At 37.5% G+C, this 16,358-nt stretch overlaps 2 protein-coding genes across 4 annotated transcripts; both read right to left on the bottom strand.

Moving 5' to 3' along the window:
- Positions 1–3,808: 3,808 nt before the first annotated feature.
- LOC103719240 (ubiquitin-conjugating enzyme E2-17 kDa-like) lies at positions 3,809–5,720 on the bottom strand. Its single transcript, XM_008808384.4, has 4 exons — positions 5,434–5,720; positions 5,199–5,326; positions 4,332–4,436; positions 3,809–4,159 (listed from the first exon to the last, which is right to left on the bottom strand). The coding sequence occupies exons 1-4, from the start codon at positions 5,501–5,503 to the stop codon at positions 4,016–4,018; spliced, it is 447 nt and encodes a 148-aa protein (XP_008806606.1). The 5' UTR covers positions 5,504–5,720; the 3' UTR covers positions 3,809–4,015.
- Positions 5,721–7,324: 1,604 nt separating this feature from the next.
- Positions 7,325–15,408, bottom strand: LOC103719242 (rac-like GTP-binding protein 5). 3 transcript variants are annotated; one of them, XM_008808389.3, is made up of 8 exons: positions 15,250–15,408; positions 14,805–14,992; positions 13,727–13,814; positions 13,474–13,583; positions 13,282–13,345; positions 8,115–8,179; positions 7,935–8,000; positions 7,325–7,845 (listed from the first exon to the last, which is right to left on the bottom strand). In XM_008808389.3, exons 2-8 carry the CDS (start codon positions 14,901–14,903, stop codon positions 7,744–7,746), a joined length of 594 nt encoding a protein of 197 aa, XP_008806611.1. In that variant the 5' UTR covers positions 14,904–14,992; positions 15,250–15,408; the 3' UTR covers positions 7,325–7,743. The 3 variants fall into 3 exon arrangements, with proteins under 3 accessions (XP_008806611.1, XP_008806609.1, XP_038973566.1); XM_008808387.4 differs by lacking the exon at positions 15,250–15,408 and adding an exon at positions 15,106–15,232; XM_039117638.1 differs by lacking the exon at positions 15,250–15,408 and having other exon boundaries at positions 14,805–15,225.
- Between the last annotated feature and the right edge of the window lie 950 nt (positions 15,409–16,358).

Raw genomic sequence — 16,358 nt, 5'->3', positions numbered from 1 at the left:
AACCAATGAAGTGCGATTTTAGCCATCATATTGTGCTTCTTTCTCTAGGATTATTGCACATGTTTCTTCACATTCTCAATAATCATCACAATATGAGAAAAAGTTAGCTCCTTGTTGCTTTATCCTTTTGATCACCAACAAAGAATCTCCTTTGATCTCAGCAGCCCTGATGCAGGTGTCCAACAATAAAAGTACAACAGATGCAAGCAGAGAAAGCTTCAATATGTTCCACCTCATTTTTCAGAGTCACCTTTATAAATGTAGCTGCAATTGGTAGTCCTTTGTGATCCTGAACTCATTTATCGAAATTTGCCCATCAAATGTATCTTGCAAGATCCTTCTCTGGAGGTGCCCATTCAGTTGAGTTCCTCCTCTTATGACTGCTTGAACTCTCACAAAGTTTGATAAAACCTCTTCATTTGATTGCTTTACATGGATACATTTAATTAAGAAACTTAAATTGCAAGAGACTATTTTTTTTTTCTGCACTAATGGAGGAGGAACATTTTTGCATAGGAAGTGTGTAGTAAAGAGCCCGGGGACAGCATGTGGCTGGTCAGATGTGGTGCCTACTTCAGCTATTTACAGGATATGCGGCTGATCATGCTCTCAGGTCCAAGAGCTTCTAGGCATTGTTTGAGTACCTAAGATCTCTTCGATGAATAACTGATGTCCACACGGCTCCTCATATACTCCCCTTGTTTAAGCCCTGACATCTTCGTGAGGCTTCTCGTTTAATTCCTAACGTTTTCGTCAGGCTAAGGGTTTAAATCCATTCAAATCTAATCACAAGCACCATGATCGGCCCATAGTCTGCCTCTAATTCAATGAGCCCATGATGCAGCTCTAATACCATTTGTCACAACTCAGGACCCCATCCAAAATGACTAGCTGGAAGTTTTTTTGGGAGGGGTTCCTTAATCTTGTATAGATACTCAAATTTTTTCCAGAGAATAACCGATATGGGACTAAACACATACCCGCACAGGTCCTCACACATAGACTTACCCTGTGGGAGATAATCATATTGACTGTTGAATGGTTTCAAATCTTACCACATTTTGTCAAAATGCAAGTGTTCAGGTTCTCATGTTATACATCAATAGAAACAATAGAGACAGGAAAGACGTTTTATGGTATTGCATATACTATATCATCTACTGAATGTTATGGGGTTGTTTATATGTTTTTTTGTTGTTCCTGCGTAATTTGATATCAGCAACGGTCAACTGTGAAAATTAAACTTCACGGAAAAGATCCCTGTTTTTTCAAGATTAGCTCAACGATTATAATGTTCATCTAAGCATTAGAATGTTATTAGGATGCAGGACCTAAAGCTTTCTTCCTTCCCTTCAGAAACTTAAAGCTTTCCTCTGTGTTCAAATTTGACATATTGCTGCATATGACTATTGGTTCACTACTCGGTGCTATCAAGAAGAGCCACATTCTTTGTCAATTCATTTCTTTTTTTCTAATCCTTTTCCATTAGTAATCACTGCGTTACAATTTTATAGCAACAACAATGCATCATCTACCCCTTCTCCCATATCAGTTGTTTCTTTTCCAGGCAAATGTGTATGTTGATGAAGCTTAGATACTAGTAGAAGCTTGTTCACTAGTTTTCCATGTGCTTTCGATTTCGGATGCTGGCACAACTTTATTTTTGAACTGCATCAATCATTCGAACTCTTCGTGTAGAACATCCAGAAAATGTTCTAAATGCATCTGGATCTATTGATGAACATGAATAGCATTTATTTCTTCTACAATTATGATTTGTTGCTGTGCATATTAACAACCTTAAGTGGCTGGCTGATGGTACCATCTTGACTGGGGGAAAATAGTTATATAAGCTAGATCAAGTATTCTTTGGAAGGAGACCTGATGTAATATCTTAATAATAGTTTTGCCCATATCTGGGAGCACTTTGGTTGTGCTTTTCACCTTTGACAATGAATAAGTTACAAAAAAAAACCTTGTTCATGGGTAATTTCTGACAATCTTTTGCAACATGCCAAGTGGAAAAAGAAACCACTGTCATTCAATTAAATTTCATATATCAGAAGTAGTGAAGCACAAGAAATATCTGCTTGCCTCTTTTTTGTTGGTGAAACAAGTTCCTTTTCAAGATATTCTAACAACTCTATGAGAGCTTTGGAGATGTGTCATTTGTCTGAAACTCTGATATATTTCCTTTTCTAGAATTCGGATAGTTTCCTTTGTTTGTCTTCCTCAAACACAGGGGGCTTGCCCTATCAATCCCCTTGTCCTACATAGATTGTTCTACCCCCACCTAATGTAACCAATCTTTTATGTGGACATTATAGGTACCTAAAGTATTTGCAAGTATTATCGTATATGCACTTATGCTGAATTGGTGAGAAACATATCTGATGTCGGCTTGAAACCTCCCTTGTAGATCTTTCACTTTAATTAAGTGCTCACAGGCTTAAAATGCCACTGTAAGGCTGATAAAAAAAAGGAAAAATAAAAGCATAGGTACTACAGTTCCTATTTAAGAGTACAGATGAATTACAGGAGAAACTTATTTGGTTTCTGAAAGCTTATCTATATCTTCCGGTTGTCATTGTTTTTGTACCGTTCAGAGCACGCACTTGTAAACATCATACTATAATAACTTGATCACGAGCTGCATCTTCTCAGATGTAATTTTTTCACGAGCATCACTGCTCCTAGCTGTATTGCCTGGTGCTTGCCTTTCACTTTTTCTTCTCTGCTCTAATTGATGCGCGCCACAGTGTGCTGAACCCCTGGAAAAAGGCAATGAGGAAACACAGGAAGGAAAATAGGAGGGAGAAGAAGAAAGAAAACTCCAGGGACGAGACCATCAACTCTGTGCATGCAGAACACAACCACAAGAAGAGGAAGCATCACGAGAGGAGCCATTCGTGTCAGAAAGATGGATACCGAACAAAACCGAGACAAGAAGAGATGGTGGCCACTTTCCATCGTTTAGGATCTGGAGTAACCTGCCATAAAGTTGGGAGGAAGCAGCAGAGATTTTCCACGGCAAACACTGCTTCAAAACAAGCGGCAATGCTTACGAGGAACTGCAGTTCAGAGATCTAATGGTGCACTGGAAAACATAATCATCGAGGATGGAACATACTGACACTTGAAAGCAGAGATGGTTGGTTTGGAGCTTCCGAACATTACTGGATCCTGCATGGTGCCAGAGACGCAATTGTAGCAGCAAAGTCTTGGGTTGTTGAAGCACCACAGGCTTGACACAGTCCCAAGCTTGTTAGCTGAATCTGAATGGCTTTGATTTATAAGCTCTGCCACTTGCCGTTCCGTGTCAACCTATGTGGTCCAAGGATCATGATTGAAGTGTGAAAGCATTAAAAAAAATGGATAGGAAGCTGGAGGATTAGGAGGGCAGTTTTATCTTCCCTTTCTTCCAGGGTGGATTTTCTTCTGAAGTTTGTTTAGTTTGTTGTGGAGGGATTTTTAAGTTGCGAACATTTCACTCTTTTTACCAGTAAAGGTTCTAAGATCCAGTTAATTTTGTTATACATTACAGTATTGAAGCATTGATGATAGAGACCCTCTTGTGCTCAGGAAATCTGCTTACTCATGTAATCCTCATCAAAGTTTTTAACCTCTGGTTCATCTGAAAACTAGGGATTGTCGATTTAACGTCACCAATAACACCATCTCCAATCTTTAAAATAAGCAGCATTTCTGTCTGAGTTGCAATTTTGATGAACTCCTGCAACAAATTCGTATTTTCAGGACATTCTTGCACTCTAGCCAGAGCCTCAAGCTTCAAGCCAATAAAACAGTGTTAGGTGGGAAAAGAAAACATTTCATAGTTGTCAGAATCAACTCAAAAATGTCTTCGCCTTATTATTACACCATACAAGTGGGAAATTGGTACACCAAACATCATTACTTAGAGTCCATCTCTCCAGTGCCATCACTGGTGCTTACTTAAGGATTCATAGTATTAATGCCACATTAAATCATTTCACTAGTAGAGCAGCTCTCTGGCTCAGCACATGGCATACTTCTGGGTCCAGCTTCGAGCCGTGGTCTCGTATCTTGATCGGTCGGTCTTGCACATGTGTGCGATCTCCGGGACCAACGGATCGTCGGGGTTTGGATCTGTCAGCAATGAGCATATGGATAGCAAAACCTGCAGATAAGCCACAAGGTGAACCTCTGATAATTATGAATTGATACAAATGTAGACCAAGAATTATATTGGTGTCATCAAGCTTGCCTATAGACTGAGCATGAAAATAGCTTGGCTGATGAATGATTAAGTATTAGCTGCCTTTTTTTATACTAAGAAAAGCATTAATCACCTTTGATATGGTTAGGGCCGGGCTCCACTGATCCTTGAGTATATCCAAACAGATGTTACCGTTGCTGTTGATGTTTGGATGGAAGACCTTGGTCCTAAATGCCACCTGCTTGTGACAGCAGAAGGATCATTAAAGATGAGCTAAATGACTCTTCAATAGATAGAGAACTACCACCTAATTGTTTGAACAGTCAGTCAGTCGAATTTAATTCGGGCCAATTTGGAATTGTATCAACCCCCAACTAATCGCCGGATCGGGACAGCTTGACCAGTACAGTCAACATTAGGACCCGAGTCAACCTGACCCAATGGAACCTACGCTCACTAAATAGGACCAGGCTAATCCATCTTGACCTGACCTAGCCCGACCCACCTCAACTGACCTAATGGTAGAATTTTCATAAAAATAAGTAAAAAATTAATTAGCCGATCCGCTTCTTTTTGTATTTTTAAAAAATCAAGAGCTGATAATCATGAAGAATTAAGGTGACATTTGAACTTATATCGCTCGGTATTAGATGTACCATATAGAATGTTTTATTTCTTTGCCAACGCCATAGCACCCTCGTATCATAGTATGTAACGAATCGATCAGTGACCAGTATAAGTCTGAACAAATATTTTTCAAATCCTTGCTGACCATCAAAGACCTAACAAGACCCGATTGGACTTGTCTGTAAGTCTAGGTCACAAGATTCGATCCAAACTCAATCCAAGCTAACAAACCTAAAAACTAAAACCAGAGCTGAATACAGCCATGTCGGACCTGATCATCCAATCTGGCTAGTTTTTACCACCCTAGCGTAACGTCTATCCTCCCTGATAAGCAATAAAGAGGGTAGCTATTGTTTGCCTTCATAGTTAATACCTTGGGAGGTTTGAAAGGATAATCTGATGGGAATTGGATGTTCAAGAGGAAAACACCCCCAGCATACGGACTGTCAAGAGGCCCCATGATGGTAGCTTGCCAGTGGAACATGTCATCAGCCGCAGGACCTGAAACAAAAAATCCAGCCAACCCAAGAATCGAAATAAAACCATCACACCCATAAATGGAGAGTATTTTAGAAGAACTACAACAACTCTTGGGCCAGTCTCAATACCTGCACTGCAGGAAGTTGGTGGGTCTCTCTGCAGGTCCTTGAGCTCCTTGACGATTCTCTTCGATGCCATTCTTGTTCGATCGATGGACGAATGGTTTGAAGCTATCTATTGCTTCTTCGCATCAATGGAGTGCGAACAACTTCACCTAGCGACCAAGCTGAGGGAACTGAGGCTATATAGGGAGAAGCTGGCATGGAGCGTAAACTTTATTTTAGCAGCCGAGGTTTGACGAGGTGGGCTCTGGGGTATTAGATGCTTGGAACACAGGAATCACCAAACACTAGTCCCAGAGGCTAAAGAAATGGCAGTGCTGTCTCTGGGAGTTTCTTTTGGATGAGAACATGTTCTCTGCTATCCTCACTTTGGATGGGCGAATCATTTCCCCCACGTAATCTCATAGTGGCGCACAAAGCAGTGGGCGGGTGGTACCGGCTTGGGTGATGCTTGCCGTGATGGGTTCTGAGTTCTGCTGGGTCCCAAGGGTGTCCTTTTTGAGAAAGTTCCCATGAAATAACTGCAGGCTTAACCCTTCTTTAACATGTTAAAAGGGCCCTCACAACATCCCACATTTGAACTCATCAACCTGTCAACAGTCTTCGTAATCCCAGATTGCTCTTTACATTTGACAATCTTCACATTGATCCTATCTGTAACCATGTTATCCTCCCTCGCAGTTATAGTGGAAAAGGTTTTGAAGCCGATTTCATGCGTACGTCTGCCCTTATAACTTGAAGCCTCTTTTATTTACTGAAGCATTTTAGTCTTGGAAAACGGGATTTTCTACTCTTTATCTCTTCAACCTCCTGGGTCAGCATCGCAAGAAATTAAAAACACTTATATATATATATATATATATATATATATATATATATATATATATATATATATATATATATATATATATATATATATATATATATATATATATATATATATATATATATATATGCACATGCAGAACTCTATTACTGTCACCTAACGTGCTTGTGCGATGAGTCCATGCATGCTTTAGAGCTATATAATTTACCGTTTTAACAAAAAAAAAAAAAAAAAAGTCCATGCATGAGGCATGTCCAATGGCGTGCACTTTTTTCCATCTTGTGTGTTGCCGGCACTGCATTTCCTTCTCCATTTCGTATTCTACGTTTTAATCACAAGATTAAAAACTTGAGTCCTTCTTCTAGCATTTATCTATTATTTATTTGTATAATCTTATTAAAATAAATTTAATAAAAATAAAAAAAATGAAATTTTCTTTTACTATTTATCTATTATTTATTTATATAAATTTTAATTTTAATTAAAATACATAATATATGCATGTTTTGTGCCCTATGGCAGTCAGCAGATAACCGCCATCTTTGGGAAAACATAACAACAATATAAATTTAACCATACAGCGAAAAGTGGCATGGAGCTGCATTGCAGCAACCGGAGAACCTTTAGGTCTCAACAGGAACAAGATTCTCCCCCTTTTCAATGAGAGAAAGAACAAAAGAATCTTTCCTCCCAAGAGAGGAAACCAGTGGAGTAGAGGATTCCGACCTGGCCTAAAACCATGAGGAAAAACGCAAAGGTGATCGGTGACAACTTATTTCAGCATGCTTCTTTCGTTTCCTAATACTTCATTGGGGCATAAGTTTTCGGATATTGCGACCATTGATACCAGGCCATATTTATTTTCTTGACCAACCAAACTCAAGTTGACATGGACAAACTTCATTGGGGCACAAGCTCTCCTCAAACCTGTAAATATAACTTAGGGTAGAGCCCCATCTCAATAAACTTAGGGCAAAACATCAAAGTAAGATGATGTACATCACAAACCTAAAAAGATAAATGAACGAACAATTTTAATTGCAAGGCATGGATTTGAAGAATATGAAGGAATGCGAGATCGGAGAGAAGAAGCAGCCGATGCTAGCCCCCATCCAATTCCAATGATTTGCATGCAAATAGGTGATCGAAAGTTTCCGGAACATACATTCAGCAAACAGTCGCAAATCTAGCCAAGCCTTTTAAGCAATTGAATAAGGTACAGATTACTAATATACCATGTCCTTGCAAGGAAAATATCTTTAAACAAGATTTCCCGTGCAGCAACGTGAATAAGTCAGCATCTGAAGGTGCACATTACGACAAGTCGGTAACAGATCACCATGAGACAGAAAATGGAACAGACCGGATGCCTTTCACTGCTTGCTACTGCCCGTCAGTTGATTATGCACCGACCAAGATCCTCCGATGGAGCGAGAAGCTATAACAAAGGATGGCTGGTGTGTCATATTCTTTCTTTCTGTGTTCAACGATCACAAAATGGAGCAGACCTTCTGTCCCTTCCTCTTCTTCTTCTTCTGCTTGGGAGGCTGGAGTACTACCTTAATGGCTGCATCAAAAACTGCCTTGACGTTCTGCACATTACCATATTTCACAGCAAAGCAGATCTCCATGAATAAAATGGGCACTACATGAAAAGACGAGCTGAGAGGAAACAACATACTTGTTGGGTCTTCGAACTGCACTCGATGTAGGCAGGAGCTCCAATTGCCTTCCTCAGCTCTTCTCCCTTCAACATCAATGAAGCCATTAAAAAGACTACCATAGACATGATTTGGAATGAAATGCTGGTAGGTCAGAGTAAGGAAAGGGATGTAGCTGCATATTACAAAACCACCATTACCTGAGCAGTAGTAATGGGGACGGCACCTGGGTGATCTATAAAAAACTGCTTGTCATCCCGAAGATCTGTGAACAAATCCAGATGCAGTTAATTAGCATACAAGAACTATGGTTGTTAGTAAGGCAGTAAGCATCACATATGCACACAATATAACAGGAAATAAGATTGCGCGATCGTTAAAAGATCTCTGGCCTAAGCTCTTAGCAAATGATGCATGCTCTAGGGAAATTAAGAAAATCCAACTCAAAGGAGTGGTAACAATAAAGCTTCAAGAGCACATAAACCAAGTACCTATGACAATATGTTACAAAGGGAAAAAAAGAAGGAAAAAAAATTGATTAGAGCTGAAGAAGGCAATTGGACTACCCAAGAATCAGTCCAAATAAAAGATCCCAACTACAAGCAATTAAGTTATAATCTAAATGAATTATATGACTAACTTACATGCACTGCATGGACAATAAATTTTTTTGAATAGGGAACAGTCCAGATGAGACCTTTAACATCCTGAACAATAGGAGATATGAACAACCACATAGTGAGGAAGTAATAGGGTCTGATCTAACCAGATCATCAATTCGATCAAACTAACTTCGGGCATGGGATGACACAGTGTAGAAGGGTAGAAATTATAAGTTGCAATATCAAATTACATTGTCATAACATAATAATATTCTCACGCCAATTTGCAAAAAATTTCAGATACAAGAGCATGCACATATTTCCATGAAAAACATCAGTTCATTGATAAATGCACCTGCAGACAAAAACACATTCTTTTTTTCTAGGGATTTAATTTTGTCTCAAGGGGCTAGGAGGGAACCAAATTACCAAAATCCAGAAAAAACGGCTAAATAGAAATGGTAGGAAGAATGTGAAAGGAGTGTGTTGAAAAAGAGGTGTTTGATACAAATAAATGGGAAGTGGAGATTGTGTAAAGTTAAGCCCAACTGCCCGAATAGTTGAGATACTGCTGATTTGTTATAATGGAGACATATGCAAGATGAAGTTGGCTGTTGTTGCAGCATAACAGCATACAGGTGTTGAGGCCTCTAAGATATTAAGTTTATACTTACCACTACTAGCTTAAAATAGCTACTTGGTTTCTCATCATATTTGTATTCAAAATGCCACCAATGCACTGATAAAAATAATGAGTCAGAAGCAAAAGTAGTGAATAAACTGATTTTGGAAACACATGTGATGGACAGGCACTTGTGTGATGTATTATTTAAAGCATCAAGATTGAAATGATCGCCAATTTATGTTCCTTTTACGAGGTAGAACCTAAGGTTGAAAAGATTGCGCAAGATACATAGACAATATTGGGCCCACAGCTTGGTAATGAGAAGATATCTTAAATATGATATCTGTAAATAAAACCTAACTTTACACATCGTACCCCCCACACCAAATAAAAAATGATCCAAGCAAAAGCTCACAAGATTATAACATTTAACTGGCAATCAAATGTACTGTTTCATAATATAAGCAAGGACCTAACAGATTCTTTTAAGTTTTATTATGGGATATCATGTATAAGCTTTTGAAATTCTAATTCGTGGAGTGTCTCAGGGATCGCAAGAAATGTATATAAAAGCCAACACATTACATCCAGCTGAACAAAAGAAGACATCTAATGTCCAGCATGAGGTCAAAACTTATTGTACACTTGCAAGCACATAAATTGGTCGTCTTGAGCTATCTAGCACCAGAAAAAAAAAAGAAGAAATTTTTGAGACATTCAACTGCATTTAATTGGAAACTGGACCATGGCAACATACGAAATCATCGTGCTACAAGTTCTGAACAGGCAGAGACTGAAATGTTCAAGGAATTCATTTAGGATTTCCAACAGATTTCACCAACATAAATAAAAGAAATTAATCCCTTTCTGCTGGATTTACTTAGGAATTGGAGCAGAGCTACATGTCTAAAACATTCGATCATCACTGCCGAAGTTCTGAATAGGAAGAGACTGAAACAACACTCTAAAAATTCATTGAGGATTTCCAATAAGTTTTACCAACATAACACTGTTCCGGACAATTATATTTTTATAAACCATAAAACTGTGCAAAACCAATCTACAGGTTCTCTATTCAAGTGTAATAAAAGTGATAATAATGTTTAAATATTCTACATGAAGTAGAATAAGTCTCAAGTAAAATGAGAGCAATGCGAGGGCAAAAATGAAGCTTCATGAGTAACAAACATATATAAATGGTAGTAGTAATATTTAAGTTAGTGCCTCCTAAACTGCCGAGATCCTGAAATAGTCTGAATGCAAGATGAGCCAAAACACTATAGTAGGGTCAATCATGCAATGTCATCAAAAATATTACGTAACAACTTCCGGTTTTCATTTGAGGAATGACTTTCCCTAGACTTCTTAATATGTCTCTTGACATCTCAATTCGACAACAATAAGGAAGGAAAAACTACTAAAAAAAGTGACAATTTTCATGACTTTGCAATTGAATTTCAGATTTCAACATCATATATGGCCTGCAAGCAAGCTCTAATAAACAAAAACAATCTGAAACCCACTGAATGTACCATAGACTCAGTGCATTTACTTAATAGATAGATACGTTTAAAGCTGGCACTGTTTTTTTTTTTTAATTTAAACAAACTTATATAGAATATAGATGATTTTCTGTATGCATAAGTCATAAAATGCCTAAGGAACTCTGTCAATTTCAATCTTTTTCATTTCTCTCCTCTCTTTTCCTTTTTGAGGTGGGGGATGCTCAGAAATCAGATTCACATCTCCAGGATGCCACGTACTCATATAAATTATAGTGAAAACAGTCCCTAACATATAAGCTCTCTACCTTTTAATAACCTCCTAAATTGAGCAAAGTAAGAACTTTTGACATTTTACCAGAACTTTTTCAATCAGGAGACAATCTCTGAGTGCAATGAAGTACGGAAAAGCATGGGTTCGTTGTTGGTTTAGCAGTAAAAACAATGTCTTATAAATGATGCAAATCATCTCAGAAACCATGAAAAGAAATTAGCAACCAAGTAGATAACTTCACTTTGCATGTCCATGATATGCTTCTAGTTCTAGTAATTGAAACCTGGATGTACATATGGATTGATACCATTCTTCCTCATAGGAAGTTGTCTACAATCACTCAAAAGTCATTCACAGGACTGAGGAGCACATCAGTACTTGCTTAAGTTATGGTTGTTCTTTCTAGTTCTAGGAGTCAGCTATAACAAGTTAACAACTAATGTGGATGACCATATTATCAGAAAGTAGTTCTCCATGTCTTCATCCTTTGAGTGCAGCATCATGCAAGGTTTATTTTGTAACTACATCTTTCAATAATCACCTTCTATCACATATAACCTCAGCAGTTTTGATTCTCCTGTGATCCTACTTATGCACAACATCCAGATAATGTAAGATTATCAACTTTTAACTCGTTATATGACCTCTTGTTATGTCTCTGTTTGTCCACATATCTCGACTATAATGGAGAAATATCTCGCTAACTTGTTTATTTCATCTAATAACAATAATAACGAAAAAGATTTGCTATGAACATCTATAAATGATTGACAAAACCTCCAACTTGGTTCTAGGGAACTACTAGCAAAAGAAACCATCCTGCCACTGACGTGCAACCCCCTCTCCAAGAAAAAAAACACCTCTCTATATGTCTGAATGGGTGAGAATAATAATACTAAGAGCACCATTTCCAAAATTGACCAATGTAAGGCATAAAGAAATATCAGATGATACGATCAACTAGCAAATAGAGTAACTTAATCACCCAATGTTAACTACATACCTTGTCATTCTAGCCATCATATTCAGCTCTACAAACAGGTTAAATCCATTAAAGAGTGGAATAACTTAATAAGCCAAACAGATTCAAAAACCATACCGTTATGTGGCAACTACATTAGCTACAGCTCTAATGGGAAACACATGCATTGGAAGAACCATGGATTCAAAAACCACCAGATCAGGATGGTATAACTGATACCATCAATGCGAAACTAGCACCTATATAGGTGCTGGGATGCTGAAACCATCTATACTGGTACATATCAGTTTATAACGATGATGTTGTATTGATTGTGTTGATCGATACCGAGAGTTTTCCTTTGTCCTTTTTTTTTGAAGCTTTCAGTTTTGGCACGTACCATCAATACTGATACCATAAGAGTATCGTACCACTCCGTGAAAAAATGGCACAAGGTTTGGTTACGATATTTAAAATCTTGGAAGAACACTTCTTGCAATCATAGCAAAGTGATGCAAAAGTAAAAATATCCACTTAAATACAACAACTTCACTCTTGCTATTAGAAAAAGAGGTGGCACGATTTTAAGCACTAGACACTGATGTCCATGTCAGATCAGTGCCAGCACCAAACACTGGATCAAGAAGGCACCTATTATGTCCTTTTATTTGATTTGTAATTAAAAAGGATATCAAATTCTTTTTTCCCAACATGGATGTTGGCTAGCCACTGCTTGGTACAACACAAACACATGCCAGTGACACTTAAATCCTTGAGTAGTAGTTGAGCATACAATTTTACTTATTTCAAATGCAAAGATGCATACTTAGTTAATTTGCATGGATCCTACTTTGACCTGCTAGCCCACATTGAGATTGAACAATCTTTGCAGAGCACGATGACTTGCTAGTTCAAGAGCAAAATGTAGCTGCACCTTGCTCTCCTTTGTAGAAGGGCAGCACCTATCCCTTAACTCCAATATTTCTTTGTGCAACCACAGCTTTTTAGGACCGCCACACATTTGAAGCATCTTTCAACCATGAAAGCCCTAAGGCTTTCCTCACTTTGTTTGGCTACCAAAAAATTGTCATGCACCAATCAAGAAATGAGACATAAAAAAATTGAAATTAACACATCAACAGATATAATTGATCTACTTTAATGTGAACTGCAAAAGAAACCTAGCAATATATAATAATTAATGTGCTTTTGCAATCACAATCTACAAAATATACCACCAAATACTCGATAAAATTAGAATCACACAGCACAAGGCTTCACAAAAATCCAGTATGCAGAAAAATGGGAGGCTGAAGATATGTTCCGATCAACCAGAACACATGGACGCAAAATATAAAGAAGAGATAAAACAAGATAAAGAAGAAATAGTGTAAAATCATTACCAAGCTTCGTTCCAACAAGAATTATAGGCACACCAGGTGCATAGTGCCTCAATTCAGGAATCCACTGAAAAAGAGAAAAAAACCAGACATAGTAAAATGTAGAATCAGCAAAGGCAGTAAATTAAGTTACCTCCAGAAGAGAAAAGAAAAATACAAAACAAATCTGTGAAAGAAGAAATGACCAATTCTTGCCTTCTTGGCAACATTTTCATAGCTGGCCTTACTGATGAGAGAGAATGCAAGTAAAAAAACATCAGCCCCACGATAGCTCAAAGGTCTTAATCTATTGTAGTCCTCCTGGCCTGTTCCAATAAAGATTGCTATAAGACTGGCTCCAACAACTCAGTACTTTGAAGGAAAGGACAATGTAACAAACAGAGGTAGAGAAGAAAAAAAACAGAAGAGAGGAGAGCAAGAGAGAACCACAAGAAAGTGAAAAAGTTACCTGCAGTATCCCACAAACCTAGGTTAACAGTGCTACCATCGACCACGACATTTGCACTGAAATTGTCAAAAACTGTTGGAACATAATCCTGCCCATCATTTAACACAAAGTAATGATAAGAATTTTATACAAGACAGCCTTGGACAAAATCATGATTCCTTAAATTTAGGTAACAAATAAGAATTTTACAAAGTAAAGATTGCCTTGGATTAAAAATTCTTCTCCTAGAACAGATCAATAATGACAAGAATTTCATAGAGGGAAAATCTCCTTAAATATATCTTCTTCCTGAATTTTTTTTGAAAAATCAAGTTATCAATTTATTGTCTAAAGGAGTCTGATTCTTATATCGTTTCGAAAGTCCAACAACAGGGTGCTCAACTAAATGAATGGTAATTACAATGAAGAAAATGGCAATGACACACTTCTTTCCAGCAAATTACATATGATTATATATGGTTGAAATGCAGATGGTTTTGAATGAGAAATAAAAAGAAAGCTGTATCAGAAAAAAAAATACTCCACAAACTTCAGTACAACAACAAAAATCTATTAAATTACAATTTCCCTGATACAGGTTCCAACGAAATAAAACCGGCAACAATCATATAACTTTAAATGTATGGTCAAGTTTCCTTTTTTAAAAAAAATCTCGCCATTTTAGGGGGAAAACGTCAGGGATGTAATGAGATTCTTTCACCAAAAGATAATTCCAAAAGAAAAATCAACAAAATTTAAAACCATAATGACTCATGAAGTTCTACCGAACCTGATCTCAAGGAAATGCAAGGTCCAATTTTCCATTATACTAACAACCTATTCTGATCAGTAATTCCTAAATTTGAGGAAGATAGTGCCAGCACATATTCTGTGAGCAAATTATCCTGATGATCAATTCCACCAAGAAACAGCAAAGGACCCAAAAGAACATTTTGTTCATCTACATTCCCGTAAACAAACAAACCAAAAAAAAAAAAACCCAGAACAACACCGAAACCTTGCACTCCCCCCCATGAAACCCTAACATCAGGAAACCACCTACGGAACCGAAGATTCAGGGGAAATTCCAGGTTCTCACCGTGGGGAAGGTGTTGCTGGTATAGGATATAAGCATGCAGGTCTTGCCGACGGCGCCGTCCCCCACAGTGACGCACTTTATGAACCTCGACGCGCTCATCTCCTCCCCAGATCTCCTCCTCCCCCGCGGCCGCCTCCTCCTCCAATCTCCCCTCCTCCTCCTCCTCCTCCTCCTCTTCAGCTAAGCATCTGAAAACCCCACGAGAAAACAACAACAAAAATCCCACATCCCTCAGCCCTCTCCATGACCTCCATGAACGCAAAAATTGAAGGAAAAAAAAAAGGGGGGGACAGAAAGAGACCAGAGGGAGACAAAAGGAGTAACCCTAACCCTAGGAGCGGAGATCTGCGAGGAGATCTCTTTTTCGTTTCTTTCGCTTTCTCTTCGCTGAGAACTTTTCTCGGTTAGAGAAAGAGAGAGAGAGAGAGAGAGAGAGAGAGCGCACCTTTTTTGGGCGAGAAACGGGGAGAGGTGGCCAAGAAACGGTGCGGTTGAAGCGGTCCACCGGTGGCTTCCGATGATGGTTTTAAATTGAGATGAATATAAATAAATGGAAAGAAAGTTTTACGTACTTCATCCACGGCTAACATAAGTAGCTTCTCTCCTCCAAATCTCGTTCTTTTTTTCCACAAATACCTTTCTAAACATCCTTCCATAATTGATTTTTTTTTAATGTACACCCCAGACTTATATGTACTCATACCATATAACATCGTTAAAAAATTAACAATTTTAAATTAAAATAATTAAAATATTCTTAATAGATTGTGCAAAAAAAATTATTTATAAGACGATCGCAATGGAGGCCAAAAAAATAATTTCAAAATTTTATTTTTTTAATTAAAATAAATATGATTTTATTAAAGATGTTAGAAGAACCATTATATTAGGGGTATTTGTGCAAAAATAGTATTTTTATGAGGTACAGAAATAAATATAAATTTTAAAAAAGTATTCACAGAAATTTAAATTTTTTAAAAAATATTCATACAAAAAAATTTATTCCTGGACAATTCTACCCATTCGTCCCTTCCCACTTAGGGAAAATTATTATGTGTAATTGGTTAGTGAAAAGATTTGGTATGATGAAGATAAAGGCACCGCATACAACAAAAGAATAATTATACCAGATAGGTGTAATGCATGTAAAAAAAAGAAAAAAAAGCATGAATCATTATAATCAAATAAGAACAAAATAATTTGTCCGACTTTTCTTATTTTTCTGATTGAACTAACTTACATGTAATTATTCTCAAAAAAAGATGTGTCAAACATCTCAAGAATGAACATATTACATATGGCAACATTTGACTGCAGATGATCCAAGACAATGGATTATGGTTCAAAATAGTTTATGTTATGATAATGGTATGAATGCTTTCCCTTTCTTTTTTCTTTGTAAAAACTGAGAACTAAGTTTTTCCCTTTTGTCTGAGATAAAAGATATGTCCATCTAATACATGATTAATAGTTGTTTGAGTATTTTGCTGGAGATTAGCATGCTTTCCTAATCATGAGCTAGCCATATGCAGTTCATTAAATATTTCCTATTGA

The sequence above is a fragment of the Phoenix dactylifera genome, unplaced genomic scaffold, assembly GCF_009389715.1.
Source record: "Phoenix dactylifera cultivar Barhee BC4 unplaced genomic scaffold, palm_55x_up_171113_PBpolish2nd_filt_p 000254F, whole genome shotgun sequence".
Taxonomy (NCBI): domain Eukaryota; kingdom Viridiplantae; phylum Streptophyta; class Magnoliopsida; order Arecales; family Arecaceae; genus Phoenix; species Phoenix dactylifera.
This window is presented reverse-complemented; position numbering and strand designations above follow the sequence as displayed.